Source organism: Panthera pardus, unplaced genomic scaffold, assembly GCF_024362965.1.
Source record: "Panthera pardus isolate Hobbes unplaced genomic scaffold, ASM2436296v1 HiC_scaffold_13, whole genome shotgun sequence".
In the NCBI taxonomy this organism is placed as follows: Eukaryota; Metazoa; Chordata; class Mammalia; order Carnivora; family Felidae; genus Panthera; species Panthera pardus.
This window is the reverse complement of record NW_026526688.1, coordinates 173,378,112-173,402,406: the sequence shown is the minus strand read 5'-3', so window position 1 is coordinate 173,402,406 and position 24,295 is coordinate 173,378,112. Positions and strand designations below refer to the sequence as shown.

At 38.6% G+C, this 24,295-nt stretch overlaps 1 protein-coding gene across 1 annotated transcript in view; it reads left to right on the top strand.

Annotated features, from left to right (window-relative positions):
* The window catches only part of PGM2 (phosphoglucomutase 2), a 38,068-nt gene extending 14,051 nt beyond the window's left edge, over window positions 1-24,017 (top strand). The window contains exons 5-14 of the mRNA XM_019414393.2: window positions 1,834-1,917; window positions 2,056-2,249; window positions 5,946-6,135; window positions 7,324-7,421; window positions 8,521-8,701; window positions 8,790-8,883; window positions 10,306-10,435; window positions 11,495-11,684; window positions 16,981-17,114; window positions 22,632-24,017. Of these exons, the coding sequence (XP_019269938.2) occupies window positions 1,834-1,917; window positions 2,056-2,249; window positions 5,946-6,135; window positions 7,324-7,421; window positions 8,521-8,701; window positions 8,790-8,883; window positions 10,306-10,435; window positions 11,495-11,684; window positions 16,981-17,114; window positions 22,632-22,734 (1,398 nt within the window). The 3' untranslated portion in view covers window positions 22,735-24,017. The remainder of the gene's footprint in view (window positions 1-1,833; window positions 1,918-2,055; window positions 2,250-5,945; window positions 6,136-7,323; window positions 7,422-8,520; window positions 8,702-8,789; window positions 8,884-10,305; window positions 10,436-11,494; window positions 11,685-16,980; window positions 17,115-22,631) is intronic.
* The last annotated feature ends 278 nt before the right edge of the window (window positions 24,018-24,295 follow it).

The following is a 24,295-nucleotide window of genomic DNA, read 5'->3' as shown; positions in this document are numbered from 1 at the left end:
TTTTTTTTAATTTTTATTATTATTTTTTTTTATTTTTTAACATTTTATTTTTGAGAGAGAGAGACAGAGTATGAGGAGGTGGGGAGCAGAGAGAGAGGGGGACATAGAATCCGAAGAAGGCTCCAGGCTCTGTGCTGTCAACACAGAGCCCAATGCTGGTCTCAAACTCGTAGGCCGTGAGATCATGACTTGAGCTGAAGTCGGATGCTTAGCCAGCTGAGCCACCCAGGTGCCCCAGAACTGATTTTTTTCTAAGTGCGGTTTTCCTTTAGTTACCATTAAAAGGATATTTTAGCTAGTTAGCAAAATATTTTGTTGGTCATCTGTGTTTTCATTTGATTTGTAGTTGTTTTTCTCACTGGCACAATGTCTCGGGTCCCAAAGGAAATGTCTTGGGTCTAAATCTGAATTTACCTCAAACTGTGCCTTACCCCGAATATTTTTGAAGTTGATGCGCCAACTTTTTATACAAATGTTTCGTTCTAAACGCTATTCATGACCAGGACAAGAAGCATGCTTGGCATATTTTAGTAAGATTTTATATATATGTGTGTGTGTGTGTGTGTGTGTGTGTGTGTGTGTGTGTGTATGTGTGTATATATATATGTGTGTATATATATATGTGTGTATATATGTGTGTGTGTGTGTGTGTGTATATATATATATATATATATATATATATATATATATATAATCCTTAATATAGCAGAACCTAAAGAAAAAGACAATAGGGACTATGACAACTGTTGTTTTTAAGTACCTAGAACTTTTAGGAACAGGGCCAGATGCTGAGAATATGCATTTTCAGAAATTAAGCCAACAACATGCTTAGAATGCAGTTATTTACATGGAGTGGAGAAGAGAACGTATAAATACAGAAGGCAGCCCCACAGTGTGGTGCTTTCTGTCTCTAGTGAGCTGACAGGAAGGTGCATCACCTCCCAGATTGTAAATAAGCCAATTCACACACAATGTCCCATGCAAACGTAGCTCAGATTTCATGGTTTGATGGAAAGATTGCAGTGTGTTCAAGCATCCTTGGGCTTCTGTACTATGTAAGTGTTAACTGCCATGATTTTTATATCAGACACGAATCATAGGAGTGTGTCGTGATCACTTCCCCATGCTGTAGAGTGGTTCTCCTTTTTTCTTTGCTTCGGGGATGGAAAATAACTCCTAAAGGGACAAATGACCACAGAGATGCTTGCTGGGAGGCTGGAGGGGGGCAGATGGTTAGAATCTCCGGTTGCCTGTGTGTAGGAAGTCTCAAAAGCAGTATCATAGGGAGGCTAAGCCAGCCCCTCTCCCCATTTGGAGAAGTAGTCTTGTAAAGGTGGGGGGCTGAGTAGAAATACAAGGGAAGGATTTCTAACCCTGGAGTAGGACATAAGTGAGCAAGCTACAGGAGCAGTCTCCATTTCTTCATTTCCCTCCACCGTTTCCTAAAAGCAAATGGGAAAGAAGAGAAAGCCATTGGAGGGGAGAAACTGAATCCAGACGCTTCTGTCCCAAGCAGAAGGCTTAAAAGAATGTGAAATGAAAGATTAGACCTTTTTGTTTGAACAGTTTTCTCGCTCTACCAAGTGGAAGACAGAATGAGAAGAAGGCACCTAGGAAAATCCCCACGTGCCTTGTTAGGGTGCACATCCTAGAGTTTTGAGCCGTGAGTTCACGCTAAGGGAAATATAAGTATACTTGGGTGTGGCACAAAAATACTGAATGATGAGTTATTTATGTTTATTAAAGGAAACATTGATACAAATAATATACGATAAACACACTAAGTATATCCTGTTCTTTGTTTGAAACGGTTCTTTTTTCCTGCCTGCACAGCCCTACACAGTGCTGCATTTGAAACTCTGTGCTGGAATCATGATAACTGCCTCCCATAACCCAAAGCAAGATAATGGTTACAAGGTATTCATTCTGTTTTGTTTTTTTTTTCTCTCCACACCTGTATCCTTCTATGTGCATCCTATACCTTTACGGTATAGGTAACAGAGGCTTTATTTCCATTGACCCTAAGCCATCTGGATATGTTCCTACATCCTCCAGGTCTACTGGGACAACGGAGCTCAGATCACCTCTCCTCATGACAAAGGGATTTCTCGAGCTATTGAAGAAAATCTAGAGCCATGGCCTCAAGCTTGGGATGATTCTTTACTTAATGGCAGTCCACTGCTTCATGACCCAAGTGCTTCCATCAATAAGAGCTACTTTGAAGACCTGAAAAAATACTGTTTTCACAGGTAAATGGATTGTAAATTCACCTCAAGTGAGTTGAAATTTGTGATTCAGCCAAGTTCTATCAGTTTTCATTAATTTTTTCTCTTCACTCGGTATATCTTCTGTAGCTGTATCTGGTTTTAGAGGCCGTAAGTCAGGGGTTGGGCATTTTTCTTGAAAGGACAGATAATAAATTTTGTTGGTTCTGTGAGCCATTGTATTATTACAACTACCCAACTGTTGTGGTGGTAGGAAAGCAGCTATAGATGAAACACGAGTGAATGACAACAAACATAGCTCAGTTAAAAAAAAAAATTATTTACAAAAGCAGGTGGCTGACATATTGGCCAATACTTCGTACTTCAGTGACCTCTGTGGTAGAATCATAGATACGTATATATATACATACATCTACACACACGTGTATGTATGCATGTGAGTGTGTGTATGTGTATATGTATATAAAAAAAAAACTTGCTGAAACATGGCAAAAGGAAACACTGATGTTTTGTATCTTTCCAGAAATTTTCTGTGCATATGCTGGCATATTGTATGTGTAGTGTGTTTCAAAACCATAAACAGGAATATAGCGTGCGTGTAGTTTGTTCCGTGCCTTTCTCCCCCCAGTTAGTCATGGATACCTTCTGTGTCAGCCCCTACTAGTCCTGACTCCTCTGCTGTAAGGGATGCTGTACACATTGATTTAACCCGGTGGCTCAGAGACTTGATACGTACAGTTAGGTAAGAAGCAGACCAGCTGAGTAACCGTGTGGTCCTTCTGTAGCATGCTGTGGGTCCCACCACTGCTGACTGTCCTCCAGCAAGAAAGCACTGGTTTTAAAGAAGCATAATTTCTAGACCGTCTCTAATATTGTATTTGTTGGACCACTGGGACCAGTTGCAGCTGAAGGGAGCGGCCCTACAGGCTGGGTGTTAGCATGTGCAAATGGAAGTCCAGAGCGGCCAGATCACCTGATTTGTTCTCCGTAAGAGAAATGAGAAACCTAAATTTTCCATGTGAAATCTCCTAATTTTTAAATACTGGCGACCATTTTGCAACTGGCGTGTACGAGGGTAAGGGTTTCGAGTTGTTTGCTACTCAGAGCACTGGCGGCTCGCCTCGGCACAGTTCCTGGAGAACCTGTGTGTGCGCACCTGTGCGTGTGCGTCATAGGAGACATTTCTGGCATCAGCGTTCTACGTGCATTTACAAAGTTGGCAATGATTAATAGATTGCTCTCCAAAAATGTTATTCTAATGGACACTCCCACCAACGTTATCATAACAATATCAAATACAATGATGGAATATATCGAGTATATCTTAGCAGTGTATGATCCACACATCTTACCCATACTGAGTATTATCAAATTTCTTATTCTGCTAGATGAAAGGAGTATCTGGGGGCACCTGGGTGACTCAGTTAAGCGTCCAACTCTTGATTTTGGCTCAGGTCATGATCTCCTGGTCCTGAGAGCCCGCTGGGAGTCGGGCTGTGTGCCCTCTGCACTGGGCATGGAGCCTACTTGACAGTCTTTCTCTCTCTCTCCCTCTGCCCCTCCCCCACTTGCACTTGCGCTCCTGTTCTCTCTTAAAAAAAAAAAAAAAGTAATATTTTATTTGGATTCTTTAAGTATGAATAAACTATTTTTTCATATCCATTTAGCCTATATTTTTCTATGTGTTTATTCATTTTTTTGCATCTGTGAAACCTCTTTGCTTACATAGAAAACTAGTCTTCATTTATTTCAAATATTGTTTTCCATTCTGCTCTTGTTACCTTTGGACTTTTTTATTGAAACTTTTGGATGAAATCTTATAAAAAATTGATTAAAAAGTTGACTTTTTAATTTATGAGTTCTGAATTTTATGTCAGATTTAAGACTTTCTCTACACCAAGATTATTTTTAAAAATCCCCTTTTTTTCCCTGGGACTTGCATATTTACATTTTATAATGTTTAAATCTTTTCTTTCACTAGTGATTTTTAATTGTGCCTGAGACACAAAATAAGAAAGCAGATTGGGGCTTTTTTTTTTTTTAAGTGTTGTGGTTATATCAATGCATTAAATTGAAGAATCTGTCTTTTTTAATTGGAAATTAAAAAACTGTCTCTTTTAATTGGAAATATCACCTTTATCAAATAATTTCTTTTTTTTCTTTTGAAGTTTATTTATTTATTTGAGAGAGAAAGAGGGCATACCAGTGGGGGAGGGCCAGAGAGAGGGAGAGAGAGAACCCCAAGCAGGCCCTGAACTCTCAGCACAGAGCCCGACATGAGGCTTGAACTCACGAACCTTGAGATCATGACATGAGCTGAAATCAAGAGTTCGATGCTTAACTGACTGAGACACCCAGGCGCCCCTATGAAATAATTTCTAACAAAAATTGAGTGCTTATATAGATAACTTCTATAGGACTTTCACTTGTGCTAATTAATTTAATCTCATTTTAATCCTCACAGTAATGCTGAGGGTAGGTTCAGGTGTATTATCATTTTATAGATGAAAAACTTGTGACACAGAGAGGTTAAGTTAATAACCAACAATCACACAGCTTATAAGTGGCAGAGCTCCTAAATTCAGAGTCTGTCTTCAAAGCATGTTAACGATGAAGCTTCTCATATATATTTTCTATGTCAAATTTGATCTACTTCTGCTCTCTATTCTGTTCTTCTAATCTGCCTTTTTATATCTAGTTCTAAACCCTTCTAATTATGATAGCTTTATAATTCACTTTAATATCTGAGTGATTTTTTTCAGGTTTGTTCTCACTAGTCTTTAGCATATTTATTTTTCTGGATGCATTTTATTTCTTATTTTAAGAGAAGACCTCGTGCATTTATTCACTTTCAAAAGAAATGGACAATAACCTAAGATTCCAGCAGTCAGAACACTGGAATTTTTCTAAGTCTTATTTTTACCTTTCTATTACCTTTACTTTTGATATTTAATGTTATTCTATTTTAAGTCTCCGGAGCCAGGCAGTTTGACCAATAGGATTGTTACTTGACAAAGAAAAAACATTTTTATACATCCCTATATAAGATGTTCCATCACATTTTGTTAAAAGGGACATTTTGAAAACCATTTTGAAGCTAGTTAAGAGGACTTGGAACTGAGGCCCTAGCACTGCCACAGGTGGGCACCCACGAGCAGCTGAGTCTCTCCTGGAACCTGAGCCCAGAGTTCTTTCTTTAATCCCACTCTAGGTGCAAAAGCTATCGCATAAAACAGACTCTGAAAGTAATCAGATTTACTGGAAATAACTACAGAGTAAAATTTAAGGCATGAATATGTTGGGAGTAGGGTATATATTTGGGAAAGAGTGAATAAGTTTTGCTCTTTTGAAAAACTTTTTAATGTTTATTTATTTTGAGAGAGAGAGAGCACGCACAGGGCAGGGGCAGAGGGAGAGGGAGAGAGAGAATCCCAGGCAGGCTCCGTGCCGTCAGCACAGAGCCTGATGCAGGCTATCCCTTAACCCCGTGAGGCCATGACCAGAGTCAAAATCAAGAGTTGGACACTCAACCGTCTGAACCACCCAGGCACCCTGCTTCTTTTTTTAAATGGAATTAGATAGTTGTCATATATCTTTATTACATTGATTTCTTCCTTTCTTAGCAATCTGGTTCCTTAATAGCAAAGTTTCTAGTTTTGCAAGCCATATTTAAATATTTTATCTGTATTTTATCCTTTCTCATCATATGTTTAATCCCAGGAGTGTGAACAGGGAGACCAAGGTGAAGTTTGTGCACACCTCTGTCCACGGCGTGGGTCATGACTTTGTGCAGTCGGCTTTCAAGGCTTTTGACTTTGCTCCTCCTGAGGCTGTTCCTGAACAGAAAGATCCCGATCCTGAGTTCCCAACAGTGAAATACCCGAATCCTGAAGAGGGTAAAGGAGTCTTGGTAACCTAATCTTTTTTGTCCTAAAACTTACCTCTTATATTGAAACTTCTTACTATCAAGTAAAATAATTTTTATGTATTTTTTTTAGTTTTGTAAAGTTTTATTTATTTAAGAGACAGAGAGAGTGAATGGGGCGGGGGGAGAGAGAGAGAGAGAGAGAGAGAGAGAATCCCCAAACAGGCTCCACACTGCCAGCACAGAGCCTGGCGCAGGACTCGAACTCACAAACCATGAGACCATGACCTGAGCCGAAACCATGAGTGGACACTTAACCAACTGAGCCAGCCAGGGCACCCCTTTTTATGTGTTTTCATTGTGCTAAACAAAAAAACCAACTTTATCATGAGAAATATTTATATCTATTAGTCATCCATTTCTTATAGGAACCTTCCAAACACACATCTTAGCATCAGGATGTGAGAGCTGAAATTGAAATGATATTTTAAATTGAATTGAATTAATGAAGTTAAAATTTAGTTTACCCTGATTTCTTAATGTTAAAAAGAAACAGTAATGGAATGAATATTTATCACATGTTTTTTATTCCTTAATATTTTTATTCTGGAATTTTCCTAATATGAAGCAGAATTATTTAAATTATGGTTCCTTTAGCCTTTTTTTAAATTTATTTTTTTAACATTTATTCATTTTTGAGGAACAGAGAGAGACAGAGCAAGAGCAGGGGAGGGGCAGGGAGAGGAGGAGACACAGAATACAAAGCAGGCTCCAGGCTCTGAGCTGTCAGCACAGAGCCCAATGTGGGGCTCGAACCTATGAATCATGAGATCATGACCTGAGCTGAAGTCAGATGCTCAACCGACTGAGCCACACTGGCACCCCGCTTTTAGCCTTTTTAAAGGTTAACAGTGATATTCAGCAAATTGGCTTACTTTGGTTTGTTTTGAGGTTGATCACTTGGCAAGGCCTAGAAACATCAGTCCAGCCACACATATGCTATTAAATGTGAGGTGAACCCCACGGGCAGGTGTGGGTCGTGTGTTGCTGTTCCCATTATCTGACCTCTGGCTTAGGAAGTAATTCGTGATCAGCCAAGACCAGCTCCAGAAATAAAACTCAGCCTTCGTTTGGGGAAAGTTTTTTTTTTTTCCTCAAGAACTGAATGATTTTAAAGACGGCAATATGCTCAGTTCTTGACTGAAATAATCTTTTCTTTTCCTACTTTTTCAGACCTTATCTTTTGCCTTGGCTGACAAAACCAAGGCCAGAATCATTTTAGCAAACGACCCGGATGCTGATAGACTCGCTGTGGCAGAAAAGCAGGACAGGTACAATTGATTGGGATTACCTATGTAGTAGCAAACATAACGGGTGACGTCTTGAGCAGTTAACTGCTCCTGGAAATATTTACTGTTCATTGTACACATCATCACCTCACTGAACTTCCTGTTACTGAACCTCTAACATACAGCAAAATGCAGTTCTGGGGCCCACACGATGATTGGCGAGCAGAAGGCAGAGTAAACAGCCCAGGGTGTATTTGGAATTGAAATTACTATTTCTCTTCTCTCGTTTCATCATCAATTTTATAATTAATGACTCAGTTCCTAATGCAGGCAAGTACTTTGTTTGGTGCTGGATTTACAGGTCAGTATTTACTGAAGGGTTTGCTGCAGGAGCTGTACCTTCAAGGAAACGTTGAATTCAGGTCGAGTGGAGCAGAGAGGAATAGCACTGGGGTACCCAGTGTTTAAGACAAGTTTGGCCATAGAGTTTGTGCAGAGGAATAAGACGTAAGTGGAGGGGAAAGATGAAATGCAGGCAGGGTCCAAGCAGTTTTGGAGGTCAAACGGCCCACGTGATGTTTTGGGAGCAGCGAGCAAGCAGGTTTAATTCTAATCACTTTCTAGAAAGTTAAGCAAGGTGGTACATGCTAAAACGCAAGATGTACTGCTAGCCACCCGACTACGGAGAGGAAAATGAATCACACATCTGTTCTGTGGTGTCCTGACCATTTTAGTGCAAACTCACTCTTGAGACACACTAGGATATTGACCTCTCAGAACCTCAATACTGACCAGACCGAAAATTGAGATTCACACACTATAATCCTGTGGGGGGCAGGGGAGGAACGGGGGCAGCATATTTCTGTCATCTTTAAAGCCAAACCCTTTGACAAAGACAAATAAACGTGTTATGTGTCGTTGCTCTTCAAAGATGGGATGTTGGGGCAAACCGATTGAGACAGAGTAGCTGCTCAGATGTTTGTGGTGAAGTGACACTTTTTCGACCAGTTATTTAAGCAAGAGTGACAAGAACACTCTTATAGAAACCACTTTGAGCCTCGTTTGGCTTAATTGTCCCGTCCCAGTCACTTCAGTGTCTGTCTTAAGATCACAGCAATGCATTGGTTGTTCTTTCTTTCAGCGGTGAATGGAGAGTGTTTTCAGGCAATGAGTTGGGGGCCCTCTTGGGCTGGTGGCTTTTTACTTCTTGGAAAGAAAAGAACCAAGATCACAGTGCCCTCAAAGACATATACATGTTGTCCAGCACCGTCTCCTCCAAAATCTTGCGAGCCATTGCCTTAAAGGAGGGCTTTCACTTTGAGGTAAGGTGTTTCTGGGACTCGCTCTTAAATTTCTTTTTCTCTGTAGAAGGTCTAAGGCATTTCTTTCTCTTTTGGGTTATCCCTTTAGGAAACACTAACTGGCTTTAAGTGGATGGGAAACCGAGCCAGACAGCTAATAGACCAGGGGAAGAATGTCTTATTTGCATTTGAAGAAGCTATCGGTAAGAAGTGATAATAGTGATTGTAGCATTAGTTAATATATAGAATGCAAATAAATGGGATTTGGATTTGGGTTCAAAAAATTAACAGTAGAACAGGAACACACTGGCGCTCAAAGAGCACTGAACTGTCCTACCCCAAAATTGGCATCTCAGACATGCTTTCAGCTGAAAAGAATATCTCTTTAAAAGCCAAGCCATTAATATAAGAAAGTGAATCCTTTCCCTGGATGACTGAAAACAGTGATGTTCTGCCCATGAATGCTCGTAGCTCAGGAATCATGTATTTGGGGGAGTTGTGGTATTTCCTCAACTGTGGTGTTGATCTCCAGGTCTGATATGGTTCACTCCTGTTCTAAAAATGCTGGGCAGACATCTGTCCAGAGGAAGAGACAAGGCCTGGTTGTAGGGCTTTCATCAAAGTGACTGTCACCCAAAAGGACAGCCTGAGTTAAGTCAGAGTGACTGGGAAACGCTCGTCAGTTTACGTAAGGAAAAAGGGGAGCTAGGTGTAGAAACTTGAAATTCAGATGTTTATGTGAGGGATATTTTAGCTACATGTTTAGTAAAAGCTATTATACCTTATACTTATTATATAAGAAGATTCACCTATTCCCTGCAGCACAGATGCTCACATATTATTTAACAAATTAATAATAGCTCAGCTTTTGCTTTTTTGTCACAAATGTCAGTCTTATCTTTCTATAGCTTTTTATTAAAAAAATGTTTTCTTCAAATATTTATTGCATATCAGTTAAGAAATGGATGAACACTGACCTCAGTCTATAGCACTTTGCATCGATCTAATTAGTAACCACACAAGAGAGCATAGGCTAGGTGTCAAGGTGAAGGATGTAACTCACAAGAACTATTGGAATTCAGAGAAGACAGAAGAAGCATTGACTAGAGCACCTGGAGACTATTTTGTGTGAGCTGGAGGAGTTGGGGCTGGACCTAGGGAATGAACAGTTGATCTAGGAGGGAGAATCTCCTTATAGGTTATTCAACCAGTACATCTTGAAGGCCCGCTATGCACTAGACATTGGCCTGGATTCTCGAATATAAAAATGACAAATGAGGGGCGCCTGGGGGGCTTAGTTGGTTAAGCGTCCGACTTCTGCTCAGGTCATGATCTCATGGTTCGTGTTTGAGCCCCGCATCGGACTCTATGCTGACAGCTCAGAGCCTGGAGCCTGCTTGGGATTCGGTGTCTCCTTCTCTCTCTGGCTCTCCCCCACTCATGCTGTGGTTGTCTCTCTCTCTGCCTCAAATATAAACATTAAATTATTTTTTAATTTTTTTTAAAAAATGGTAAATGGGAAGCATTCACATGAGATGGGCAAGTTGCATATAGGTGTGTGCATGTACAGTGTTGTAAAGGAACTCACTCCTAAGCGTGTGTGTATGACGCGTGTTTCTCTGCAGGATATATGTGCTGCCCTTTTGTTCTGGACAAAGATGGGGTCAGTGCCGCTGTCATAAGCGCAGAGTTGGCTAGCTTTCTAGCAACCAAGAATTTGACTTTGTCTCAGCAGCTAAAGGCCATCTATGTTGAGTAAGTGTCTATTAATTCTGTTTAACTGAAGTAATAGTGTTAAATATTTTCTTATGGTTCTACGTGTGAGATACTAATATTCTTTCTAATGCTCTTTGGTTGTGAATTCTATTTCTTTTTCTTTTTTTAATGTTTATTTATTTTTGAGAGAGAGAGAGAGAGAGAGAGAGATGGAGTATGAGCAGGGGAGGGGCAGAGAGAGAGGGAGACACAGAATCCAAAGCAGGCTCCAGGCTCTGAGCTGTCAGCACAGAGCCCTACGGGGGGCTTAAACTCACAAACCGTGAGATCATGACCTGAGCTAAAATCGGACACTCAACCGACTGAGCCACCCACGCGCCCCATGAATTCTATTTCTTATGAAAACTAAAGAATCATCTTTTCTTTTGATACTTAACCATGTAATGGTAATTATCATTCATGATTGCACGAATCCTTAACAAATGAGGGCATCAGTTGCAGAAATAGCTAATTGAAGAATGTGATTTTAAGTATGTGATGTCAAAAAAGATTAAAGGTGTTCATGAAATCTCTATTAAGTTTTTAGAGCAATGACCCAGGTCTGCCTTTATAAAGTGCAAAAGCAGCCCGTGGCAACACGTTGCAGTAAGACTCTTACTTACAAATACAGGCTAAATGCCAGGCAGCTGTTTGGCAATCCCTGGGGTCAATTGTTGTACCTCTTTTTTATGCTAAATTATTCCTTTGAAGGTACTCATGGCTATTTGTTTCATTTGGTTTAAAATATACTGGTTGACAAATGTACACTGTGTGGAATTATGTGTTCCTCATTTTGCATATTTGTATTTCCTTAACTGAGATATAACTGACATTAGTTTCAGGTATGCAATATAGTGTTTCAATATTTGTATATATTACAAACTGATCATCACAGTACATCTAGTTAACAGTCGCACCACACGTAATTACAAATATTTCTTCTTATGATGAGAACTTGTAAGATCTATGCTCTTAGCAACTTTCAAACATATAGTGTAATATTATTAAATATAATCACCATGCTGTATTTTACTTATTCTAATAAATTTGTTTCCATAGGTATGGCTACCATATTACCAAAGCTTCATATTTTATTTGCCATGATCAAGGCACCATTAAACAATTATTTGAAAACCTTAGAAACTATGATGGGAAGAATAATTATCCAAAAACTTGTGGCAGATTTGCAATTTCTGGTATTAGAGACCTTACAACCGGCTACGATGATAGCCAACCTGACAAAAAAGCTGTAAGTAATATCTTTTATCAGTTAAACACTTCTCTATTTACCTTCTATTATACTTGGCATAGTTTGACTTATTGAATCATGGAGTTAGTTGAAGCTGATTTTAGGCATCCAGGCATTATTATAAATAAGCTATCAAAATACATAGAAAGAGTAGGGCAGCCCACCCTGGTGTCTCTGAATGACTAGATCTGGGGCGGAGGCCAAGAATTTGCATTTCTAACAAGTTCCCTGCTTGTTATATGCTAATGTTACTGGTACACACTTTGAGAACCGTTGTTTGCTTCCTGGTTAGTTTTACCCTATTCTCTGAATGTCTGGGAGCTGTTAGCTATAAAGCATGAGTTCGCATTCTTCACATCATGTGGATCTTCCACTGGAGTCAAAAGAAGGCTCAGATATGGCCGAAGAGTATTGCTAACTAATGGCAGGAGATAGGAGGAAGAGAGTAAGAATAGCCTTATGAGATATTAGACATCTTGTTAGTTACCTTTTTTTAAAATTTTCATCTGCACACAATGTATTTTTTAAAAAGAAGTATTTTTGGAAGAGTCCTGATGAAACATGACAGCTCCAGCCCCTGCCATCTCTTTGCTATGCTGAGACAACCATGTTCCCTCTCAGTTGTTTCTCCTGGTATTTACCACCAGATTTTTTTTTTCAATGTTTATTTATTTTTGAGAGACAGAGGGAGACAGAGTGCGAGCAGGGAAGGGGCAGAGAGAGAGGGAGACAGAGAACCCCAAGCAGACTCCACATTGTCAGTGCCGAGCCCGACATGGGGCTCGAACCCACGAACCGTGAGATCATGACCTGAGCCAAAATCAGACGCTTAACCCACTGAGCCACCCAGGCGCCCTTACCACCAGATTTCTAAATAAAGTGCTCATATGGCGATGTTTTGACTTCTCAGCATTGTACTTTATTAATTTATTAATTATGTAATTTATTAATTATGGAGGTAAGGATTTAAATCTTACGTGTCTTACATTCACTATTCCACCTTCTCTCCTGTCTTCACAAACACATATGCCACAACATTTGATGAAATCAGATTCCGTGCTTGTATTATTATGACTAGTAACTATTGTTTCCTGCTTAGCTAAGTAGTGTACTTTGATTAGTTTCCCCTAAATTGTATAATTATTTTTCCTATAATTCATAGTTGCTTTGTTCTTTTGTGTGCTTGGATTTTTATGTAACTATCACCAGTCTTTCTCACATCCTTCACATACCTCTCAGTAGGGTTTTCCACATGGTCCAGTGCTGTTTTATCAGTTCCGTGTTGTTTCCAGCAGCTTCTGTCCTGATCCCTCCATCCGGGCAGGGCCAACTCCTCTATGCGTTGGGTACACACACGTCATCCTGGGAATGTCCTTCACCACTTACCGAGTCAGGTCCTTTGCTCCTGCACCCCATGACTTCTTCTTCCTATATTTGTTTTCCTAAATCATATCCTCTAGTAGATTCCTTAAACAAAGTGAATAGGAGGTAAATTTTGAGAGGCATTTAAATCTGGAAATATCTTATTCTACCCTCACATTTGATTGACTCGCAGTTTTGAAAGCAACAGTGCTCTGTCATTTTTTAGTTCCCAGTATTGCTGTGGAGGGTCTGATCTTTCAGGAAATAGTTGAGGCCTGCTGTGAGCCACATAAAGGGATGTCGATGCCATACTGATTCAGTCCGTTCCATGCAGCTTGTTTTTTCTCTATGGGAAGATTTCAGGAATTTTCTGCTAAAACTCTGAGTTCTAAAATTTCAGTGATTTGCTTTAATGTGGGTCTTTTTTCAGTCATTTTTCTGGGTAGTCGGTGGGTCTCTGTTGGTCTTTGGAGTCATTTCTTTCAGTTCTGAGTAATTTTCTTAATTTTGTGTCAAAGAAGAGGGCTGCATGGTCATTTCCCAAGTATTCTCTTGCCCTGAGTTTCCGGCCTCCCTTTCTTGTTGAGTTCTTAGTTAGAGGCTGGCTCCCCAGGACTAATGTTCTCCTTTCCTTGTTTCTCTCTTTCTTACTATCCATCTATATCTTCTTGCCCTACTTTTTGGGAGATTACATCAACATTAATTTTCAGTGCTTCTGTTCACAATTTTAGCTCTTATTGTCCAGCTTATTAAAAATAACACCCTGAGGCTTCCAGCTGACTCAGTTAGTGGAGCATGCACCTCTTGATCTCAGGGTCGTGAGTTCTTGAACGTTGGGTATGGAGCCAACTTAAATAAAAATATTTTAAAAATAAAAATAACATCCTATTCTTGTTTTATGTATATAATATTTTTCCTTTTTTTAAATAATGTCATGGTTCAACGGTTCTATGCATTACTTGGCTATCATCACAGTAAACGTACTCGTGACCCCCTTTGTCTGTTTCATCCATCCCCCACCCACCTCCCCTCTGGCAACCACCAGTTTGTTCTCTACGTGAAGAGCATATATTTTCTGATGTTGTTGTCTCTCTTTTTCTTAGTTCATTGTTTTGTTCCTTAAATTCTCCATATGAGTGAAATTATATAATATTTGTCTTTGTCTGTCTTAATTCACTTAACATTATACCCTCTATGTTGTCCATCCATGTTGTTGCAAATGACAAGGTCTCATTCTTTTTTTTTTTTTTTTTTTTCTTAAGTAATCTCTACACCCAACATCGGGCTCAAACTCACGACCCCGAGATCAAGAGTCACATGCTGTACTGACTGAGCCAGGCAGGTGCTCCAACATCTCATTCTTTTTAAAGGCTGAATAATATTCTTGTGTGTGTGTGTGTGTGTGTGTGTGTGTGTCCACACACATACACCCTTGGACTGCTTCCATATCTTGGCTATTGTAAATAATGCTGCAGTAAACATTGGGGTGCATATATCTTTTCTTTTTTTTTAATTTTTATTTATTTTTGAGAGAGAGAGACAGACAGAGCGTGAGTGGAGGGAGGAGTAGAGAAAGAGGGAGACACAGAATCTGAAGCAGGCTCTAGGCTCTGAGCTATCAGCACAGAGCCCAATGCAGGCTCGAACTCACGGACGGCGAGATCATGACCTGAGCCGAAGTCGGACACTTAACCGACTGAACCACCCAGGCGCCCCTGCGTATATCTTTTCAAATTAGTGCTTTCGTTTTCTTTGGGTAAATACCTGGTAGTGGAATCATTGGATCATATGGTAATTCTATTTTTAATTTTTTGAAGAATGTCCATATTATTTTTTATATTGGCTGCACCAATGAACTTTCCTACCACCAATGAACAAGTTTTCCTTTTTCTCCACATCCTTGCTGACAGTTGTTATTTCTTGTCTTTTTTATTTTAGCCATTTTTATAGGTATAAGGTAATATCTCATTGCAGTTTTGATTTGCATTTTCCTGATGATCAGTGATATTGAGTATCTTTTCATGTGTCTGTTGGCCATTTTTATGTCTTTGGAAAAATGTCTATTCAGGTACTCTGCCCATTTTTAATCTGTTTGTTTTTTAGTGTTCTGTAAGTTCTTAATTCATGTTCGATATAAACTGCTTATCAGATATATCATTTGCAAATATCTTCTCTCATTCAGTAGGTTGCCTCTTTGTTTTGTTGATGGTTTCCTTTGCTGTGCAAAAGCTTTTTATTTAGGTGTAGTCCCAATGGTTTTATTTTGCTTATGTATATAATATTTTATCTCTCTTAAGTATAGGCATTATAACTTTTTAAAATGTAGACTTTTTTTCCTGTATTGTCTTTATATCTCCCAAGTTATTTTTTTATTATTATTCGGGTTTTTTGGATTTTGTCTTTAAGCTGTCTTTTCCCAAAGTCTGGTAATCCCTCATTATTTGGGGGCACTCAAAAACCGATCGGAAGCTCTACGTACATGAGCAAACCTTGTCAACTGACAAACTTTGCTCTCAGGAGATTGGGTGCCAAGTTAACTTTTACACGCCGGGCTCCCTATCTGGGGAAGCCTAATTCTCACCCTGATCTCTTGCCTAAAGGCTGTAAGGTGGGTGACAGCGGTGGAGAGTTGCCTTGGAGTCTGGAGGGAGGATGGCTGGTATTCAGGTTGTTGACTCTGAGTTGCTCTCTGTTTTCACCATATCCTGCCCTTCTACACCGGTGCCTGGTGTACCCAACTCCTGAGCCTTTCTTGTTCAATTATACCAGAGAATTAAGCCATCTCCTATTAAGGTGGCTGCCTGACTGTGTGGGCAGAGGGTGAGAATCTGGGAGGGTCTGATAGGTCTTTTCACATCCTTTCTTTGTTTCCCACCTGCCTTTCACAGTGCCTGGTGCCACCAGATAGTGAGCTCTGCCAGGGTTCTGCGAAGTTGACCAGGGTCTTGTTTGTTCCTTGCAGGTGCTCAGCTGTCATTGTCCTGTGTTCCATCAGGTCAATTCTGCCCCTTCATCTGTTTTGTAACTCCCAGGATTCGTTGGCAACCTAATTAACTACTGTTTTTCTTTTCCTCTTTGCCCTTGTGTTTTATATATTCACACACACACTTCTGTCATTTTAGCTGAGTATGGGGAGCGATCAGCTATGAATACATCTGCCAGAAATGTTATATTTAAAAAGATCTCTTTATATAACTTTTTTTTTTTTTTTACAAAGTAAAATAAGGTCTAGTTTATTGTGGGTTTTTTGGTCACATATTATCAATCTATTTAAATCAATTTCTCATGAAATGATATGTTTCCATGTTAGTAAAACTTTAGTAGTTTTGGGGTGCCTGGCTGGCTCAGTTGGAAAAGCATGAACTCTTGATCTTAGGTTGTAGATACGAGCCCCACATTGGGTGTAGAGATTACTTAAAATCTTTAGGGGCACCTGGGTGGCTCAGTCAGTTAAGCATCCAACTCTTGATTTCGGCTCAGGTTATGATCCCACAGTTCGTAAAATCAAGCCCCACATCTGGCTCCATACTGTCAGTGTAGAGCCTGCTTGAGATTCTCCGTCTCCTTCTCTCTCTGCTCCTTCCCTGCTCACTCTCTGTCTCTCTCTCTCAAAATAAATAAATAAACATTTAAAAATAAAATAAAATCTTTAAAAAAAACCCAAAAACTTCAGTAGCTTTAATTAACAAGACTAGGGAGGTAAAATGCAAGTATACAAGTTACTTAATTCCACAAATCATTTTATGATTATTATTATTTAGTATTTAATTCAGAAGAAGAATTTTTTTTTTTATTTCCTCGAAAGTATCCTTTTCTCTTAAACCAGTATATTTGCTTGGCATTTATTTTCTTGCCTATACAGGGGGAAACTATTATTTGAGCCAGAACAGTTCATGTTACAATTTAAATGTATAAATTGTAAATTTATTCCTAGGTTCTCCCTACTAGCAAAAGCAGCCAAATGATCACCTTTACCTTTGCTAATGGGGGCGTGGCCACCATGCGGACCAGCGGGACTGAACCCAAGATCAAGTACTATTCGGAACTGTGTGCCCCCCCTGGAAATAGGTATGATATCCACGGCAGCACGTGTGATTGCTGTGCCCTAAAGTTCCTAATTGGTTCTGCACAAGTGCTAAGTAAAACCTTTTGCTTTGCCAGTGTTATGTACTTTAATTAGGAATGTTGTTTCAAAGCCTGCAGCAATACTGTGATATTAACAGCTGTTTGGAGCATCCACAGACATAGGAGCTCATTTTTACTTACTTATTTCTGTCCTACCTTTCTTTGTATGGGGAAATTTCATTCCAGATTTCAATAATAGTAATACAGTTTCCTTTTTCTAATACTTTAATTTGAGACTAGCACCAATGAGTTTTTCTCTTTTTCTCCTTGTCTCTGATACAATAATTAAAAAAACATTTTTTTAATATTTATGTCTTTTTGAGAGACAGAGTGTGAGCGGGGGAGTGGCAGAGAGAGGGGGAGACACGGAACCCGAAGCAGGCTCCAGGCTCTGAGCTGTCAGCACAGAGCCCGACACAGAATTCAAACTCATGAACCGAGAGATCATGACCTGAGCCGAAGTCAGTGGCTTAACCGACTGAGCCACCCAGGCACCCCAATAATTTACATTCCACTGTACATGCCTTGAACAAATATCTTTGAATATCTATTGTGCATAAGTCTGTGCCGGGTTCTGGGGAGGATAAAGAGCCATAGCAGAAAGAGTCTTGCCTCCAAAAAGCTGACGGTCTGGTAGCTTCAGGGTCATGTTTTTGTGACCTTGGTAAAGGGTTTGAGTTTACTTTGCAATACCATAACATCTTAAACTTTAACAACCATGGTGCATGTAGTTAGCTTGTGTAAATGTGACCCTGCACGCTCATTTAACCCCCAGGTAACTAGCACTTCTCCATTCGGAGTAAAGAATCAGGAAAAATTGTTTAAAGACTAATTAAGTCAGTACTGTGCAATGGAAATAAAATGTGAGTCACATAATGCAATTTGAAATTTTCTACTAGACACATTTTTAAGTAGTGAAAAGAGGGGCGCCTGAGTGGCTCAGTGAATTGAGCGTCTGACTTCAGCTCAGAGCATGATCTCACAAACCATGAGTTCAAGCCCTGCATCGGGCTCTGTGCTGACAGCTCAGAGCCTAGAGCCTGCTTCAGATTCTGTGTCTTCCTCTCTCCCTGCCCCTCCCCCATTTGCACTCTGTCTCTCTCGCTGTCAAAAATAAATAAACATTTTTTTAAAAAGTTAAATAGTAAAAATAAACAGGTAAAATTAATTTAGTAATTTATTCTACTTTACTTAACATGAAAATATTGTTATTATACCATATATAATTTATATAAAATTAATGAGATATTTTACTTTTTATCACATTTTCAAGATCCATTTACTATTTTACACTCACCACATATCTCAATTAAAATGCTTGATTTTTTTAAGAAACACTTGTTCCATACAATTGACCCTTGAACAACACAGGCTTGAACTATGTAGGTCCACTTATATGTGGAATTTAAAAAAAATTTTTTTTCAATGTTTGTTTATTTTTGAGAGACACAGAGAGACAGAGCGTGAGTAGGGAAGGGCAGAGAGAGGGAGACACAGAATTCAAAGCAGGCTCCAGGCTCTGAGCTGTCAGCACAGAGCCTGATGCAGGGCTTGAACCCACGCACCGTGAGATTGTGACCTGAGCCAAAGTCAGACGCCTAAGCAACTGAGCCACCCAGGCGCCTCAATATGTGGATTTTTTAAATAAATACAGTATAATATTATAAATGTATTTTCTCTTATTATTAATAACTTTTTTAGTGTATTGCAAGAATACATGTAACAAACAAAATATGTGTTAATTGTCTATGTTATGGTATAGTTTCCAGTCAAAAGGAGGCTATTAATAGTGAACTTTTTGGGGTGTAAAAAGTTATCCATGGATTTTTGACTGCATGGGGGGGGTCACTAATGCCCTAAATCCCAGGCTGTTGAAGGGTCAAATGTATTAAGAGTTCATAAAATTTACCATTGAAAAAATAGATTTGGATACCTAAGTTGTTCCAAACATACTTCAGTTTTCCAATAATTGAATTAAATGGCAGCTTTTTTTTTTTTTAATGTTTTATTTTATTTTTTGAGAGACAGAGAGAGACAGAGCATGAGCGGGGGAAGGGCAGAGAGAGAGGGAGACACAGAATCCAAAGCAGGCTCCAGGCCCTGAGCTGTCAGCACAGAGCCCGATGCGGGGCTCAAACCCATGAACACAAGATCATGACCTGAGCCAAAGTCAGATGCTCAACTGATTGAGCCACCCAGGTGCCCCTAAATTTCAGCTTTTAAATTTGAAAGTCAGTTAATTAAACTTAAATTCAGTTTTCAGTCCCACTAGTCACATTTCCAGGGCTCAGTACTGTAGTCAGGAGCATGGATCTGATGTTTCCCAACCAAAGCCTTGCTCATTGCAGAGTTTTTCTGATCTTGTGAATCCAATTTGCACTATGTGGAAATAAAAGCAGAGGAAATTTTCTGAGCATCTTCAGTTGGCCAGCCAGTAGCAGATTAAATGTAGCAAATTAGAGAGGTGGGGGCAGAATCATTAGTGTTAGACTTTCCTCGGACAGGAAGAAATGACTGCTGATAGCAAGGAAAGAAACATTAAAACAAAACAAAAACATAAAACATGGACACGGTAACTCAGAATGTTTACTGCTTTATCATAAGGGAAATAGCATTCCACTTCCAAATGGGCCCTGAATCTTCTTCTGAATAAGAGACCCAGGTCAACAGTTAAAGTCATGATAATGGCTCTTAAATATCATGATAGTCCAATATATTTAAAAAGTCATAGACTGTGTCCTATATTTTGCTACAGATTCCCATTCAAAACCTTTTTGTGCTGAAAGGGCAAAAACTCAGCTAGTAAGCAGCTTGAACAAACACATAAAGCTTCCCATTTTCTAAGCATTCTGTATTACCAACATTTGATTGTAATATTGTGCAAGTGTCACTGTTTCTATGTGTGTTAAATAGTAAGCTGTTTGCTACTCTATCTGGTATGAGTTTTTCCAGACATTTCTTTGTAATTCTCATTCTCACGTAATGTTTTCATGTTTCTATGCCTTTCTTCTGAAAAAAAAAAAAGGGACATTAGTCCAACTTAAAGATCCATTTTCTCTATATATTAGTTCCTTCCTTGTCATTTCTCTGTGAAGATATAATAATTTGGAAAACTTTATAATAACAATACTATTTAATGTTTAAGGATCTGGTATTTTACATTTTTCACATGGCTTATTGGGTGGACTTAAATTCAAATACTAGTTTACAAATTCCTGAAGACACTTAGAAAAATTGTCCTTTTATTATATTCATCAAAATGCTGTTCTAATTTACTAATTGGGACATTGGGCACTAGGTCAGTCCACGGATATGCTATCAGGGCTCAAGCAAGTTACCAGCATACCTAACGTACAAGAGCAATAAAGCCATGGCTAAGGTTTCCTTACTGTCTGATCACCTTAATATTATCGCTGTATTTTATATCATCAATTTCATTTATTCATAGAATTCCATAGCCTACTCATCCTTTAGAATGGAAAATCCTTTTCAAGTTTAAGTCCTGCTTAAAATATTTTTTGATCAAAATATTTTTTGATCGGTAGATGTCTTTTGTCCAACTTTTTATTTTGGAAATTTTCAACGAATGCCCACATACTTTTTGCCTAGACCAAGGGTTGGCAAATTTTCGGTAAAGAGCCAGATAGTAAATATTGTAGATTTTACAAGCCATATAGTCGCAACTACTCAGTTCTGCTGTTGCTCAAAAGCAGAAAGAAGGAATACACACAAAGGAATAGGTGTGGCTGTGTTCTAATAAATCTTTATTTATAAAAACAGGCTGTCAACAGACTGCCAGCCATAGTTAGCCTACTCTAACCTAAACAGTCGCTAACATTTTGCAATATTTGCTATCTCTCACATATATTATTGTATATGCAGGTTTTGTACCTGTATTGTATATGCAGGGTTTTTTCCTGAGCCATTTGAAAATAAGCTGCAGACCTCAGTACAACTGAACAAGGATGCTCTAAGGATGTTCTAAGGAATTCTTGGAATTCCTTGGATACTGGATTACAATATCACAATTTAGGTAACAATTATATCAGGCAAGCTTCTAACAGAGAAACAAAACCAGTAGGAGATATACACTGTACTTATATATTTGTGTTTGTGTATTCACTGGGGAGTTTAATTTTAGGTATATTGTTTAAAAAAAAAAAAACAGTAGTTGTTTAGTTGTGTGCCTTCCTGAGAAATGTTGTTTTCTTCAAAACACATTTGTGGAGAAGGAAATAACAACCAATGTGATTCATGTGTATTTATGAAGCATAATTACCTTGTATGTTACCAGTGGGGGTAAAAATAATTTTAATGACAGCTACATTTATTGAGGTTTTTGGGCCAGGTTCTGTGCTAATTGCTTTATATAATTTATCTCAATCTACACAACAACTCTCTTGAGAAGATAAAGTCTTTATCCCAATTTTACAAATGAGAAATCTGGGCCTCTGAGAGGCTAAGAAGGGCATACAGCTAGTAGTAGAGCCAGAATTCATGTCTGCAATAAAATGGATTGTTTTAGTTGTACCGAGTAGCTCTCACAGTGTAAAAATGAACTTAACTAATTACAAGAATTGCCATTTCCATTTAGATAAAGTTGCATATATTAAAGACAGTCGATTATGAAGTAATGTAAGTTAGAATTGAAGGATTTGGTTTTTTCAATTCAGCTTTTTGGTTTAAAGTCCTTCCAGTAAACGCACCGTGCTAGGAGCCTGACCCTAACATGGGCTGCTGGAAACCTGTCTAATTCATTTTATCATGATCTACCTTCCAATTGTTTGCATGTAAATGAGTGTTGTCCGCATGCTTGAAAGTTTGGTTTCCTTAGAGGGAACCAGTTCCCTGGATTTTTGCTTATACTTTGTTGTGACCCTGGAGGTAGAATAAGGAGAAAAGCTGGGGGAACTGAGTGCCTGGTATGTGATTAGCAGGCCCACTAGGAGGCTCCCATTCCTTGCTGCTTAGCTTCCAATATTCTGAAGACAAACTGCATCGGGAACGTTCCTATCCTGGGAGACTGAGGACTTAACAGAGGGGTCATTGGTAAAAGTTTAACAGGATTGAATGACAATTGAAGTTATAAAAGTTTTCTTTGCACTGTTAGGTACAAACTTTGCAGATCCTACAGGGATGCTACGGCAAAAACTGTGCTTCTTAAAAATTCTTGTAAGAAATGCAAAGGGACGATTTTATTTCTAGGAGAGACCTTGGGAAAGCCTTTGGGGGAAATAATGGATATTGTCTCATGGTTTTTCTTTTGTTTTTTGGTTTTTTTTTTTTTTTTGTCCAAGTCAACAGATACATTCCCATGCTTAAGTCACTGGAGTTCTGTTTTGTCTGATTTAGCCTTCCTCTTAAGGTTAAATTTCAGTGTTAACTTGGCCAATGCAGGGAGAACTTAAAATATGCTTTGGAATAATCCACTGACCTGGAATTTCCCCTCTTATCTTCCAGTGATCCTGAGCAGCTGAAGAAGGAACTCAATGAACTAGTCAGTGCTATTGAGGAACATTTTTTCCAGCCACAAAAGTACAACCTGCAACCAAAGGCAGAGTGAAATATATCAGCCATAGGTGTAATTACAATCAAGCTACCGGTGATTAATTAAGCAATATTTTTGAGGACCAAATGATTTAAATGGTCGCTCTAAGTATTTATATTTTTTTAATAGGCCTACATTCCTCATTGTTCTATTTTTTTACCTTTAAGACGAATAAAGAAAAGATGGCCAAACCCAAGAAACCAATTAAATTTAATTCCTATTAAAAGGTTAAGTCTGGGCATTTCCTGAATTAAAAAAAAATGAAGATTTTAAAAATAGCAAACTTTCAAAACTGTACTGTAATTCATATGCTTTAATTAGAATAAATAACAAATGTGTCTTCTCTATCATTCTTTTTATGAATAATTAAAATCACCAGAAAACCTATTCAATTACTAAATTCTGGGCTGTCATATCATAGGATAACCACTTTTTAGGTATATGTATATTTACATTTGTATCAATTGCTTATAAAGCAAAATATATAAACAAATTGAATGTCCTGTTCATGTTTAGGGAAAAACAGGAACCTATAAAGTGGAGCAAAAGATACTTTAAAAAGAGAAAATTTTTCATCTAAAACTTTTTAGTTGTAATAATCCATCATTGTACAGTGTTTACATGCTAGGAGAAAACAGCCTCATCATCTTTGTTCAGTACACTAACATTCATTTTATCTCTTTAAATCTTGAATTTAAAAATTGGTTATTTGAAACTGCAAAGTTCGTTATTGTACAGTTGTTTGCTTTGGTACAAGTTAATGTAATTTTTGGGACTGAGGCACAAAGACTATAAGCTTTAACTATTTGCCTGACTTTGCTTTTTTTGCTTTGATCATATGTAATTAAAATCTAAAACTATTAGATTTCCTTTTCAGGTTTATATTTAACCTGTGCCTTCTATTCTTCTCATAACCAATGGCCTTAAAACCATCCAAAATTACTCCCTTTGAGCCCCCATGAGTCAGGACCAAGCTGTTCTTCATATACTTTGTATATTTCATGTGGTTTTCTGTTTTTAAAACAAATGATTCCCCATTATTATTATGACTAACCTAAATGCTTACTAAGTTTCAGAATGATGAAAAATTACAATCCTATTGGCATTTTTTCTAAAGTAAAGGGGAAAATGTTTTTACGTCTTAGTGATACATAGTTTGTGCCCTATCAGAACTTTTAAATCTGTAATATTCGATATATTCTGTCAGCTGCTTCATTGTAGCTGTTATGTATTTTTGTTTTATAGTGTTTTGTAGTCTCACACTGCACCCTAGAAATAAAGTCTGTATCCTCTCTACAGTTTGTGGAGCTTGTAAACTATACCCCATCATGGAGTTGGTTTCTGGAAATACAAAGATGGTGGAGACCCACCCTACTGTGATGATGCTCACAGTTTGGGGGGCTAGTGAGTAACCGTCAGGCTTACACATTCTCTAATGGAGTCATTTGCAAAGCACTCGGGGTCCAGAAGTGCAAGAGGGGGATCCCTTCTGCCCAGAGAAAGCCTGGAGGAGAGGTGAATGACTGCTTTGCTTCTGGGGGTTGGGGAGCTAGGAGCTGGGGATGAAGGAGAAGGG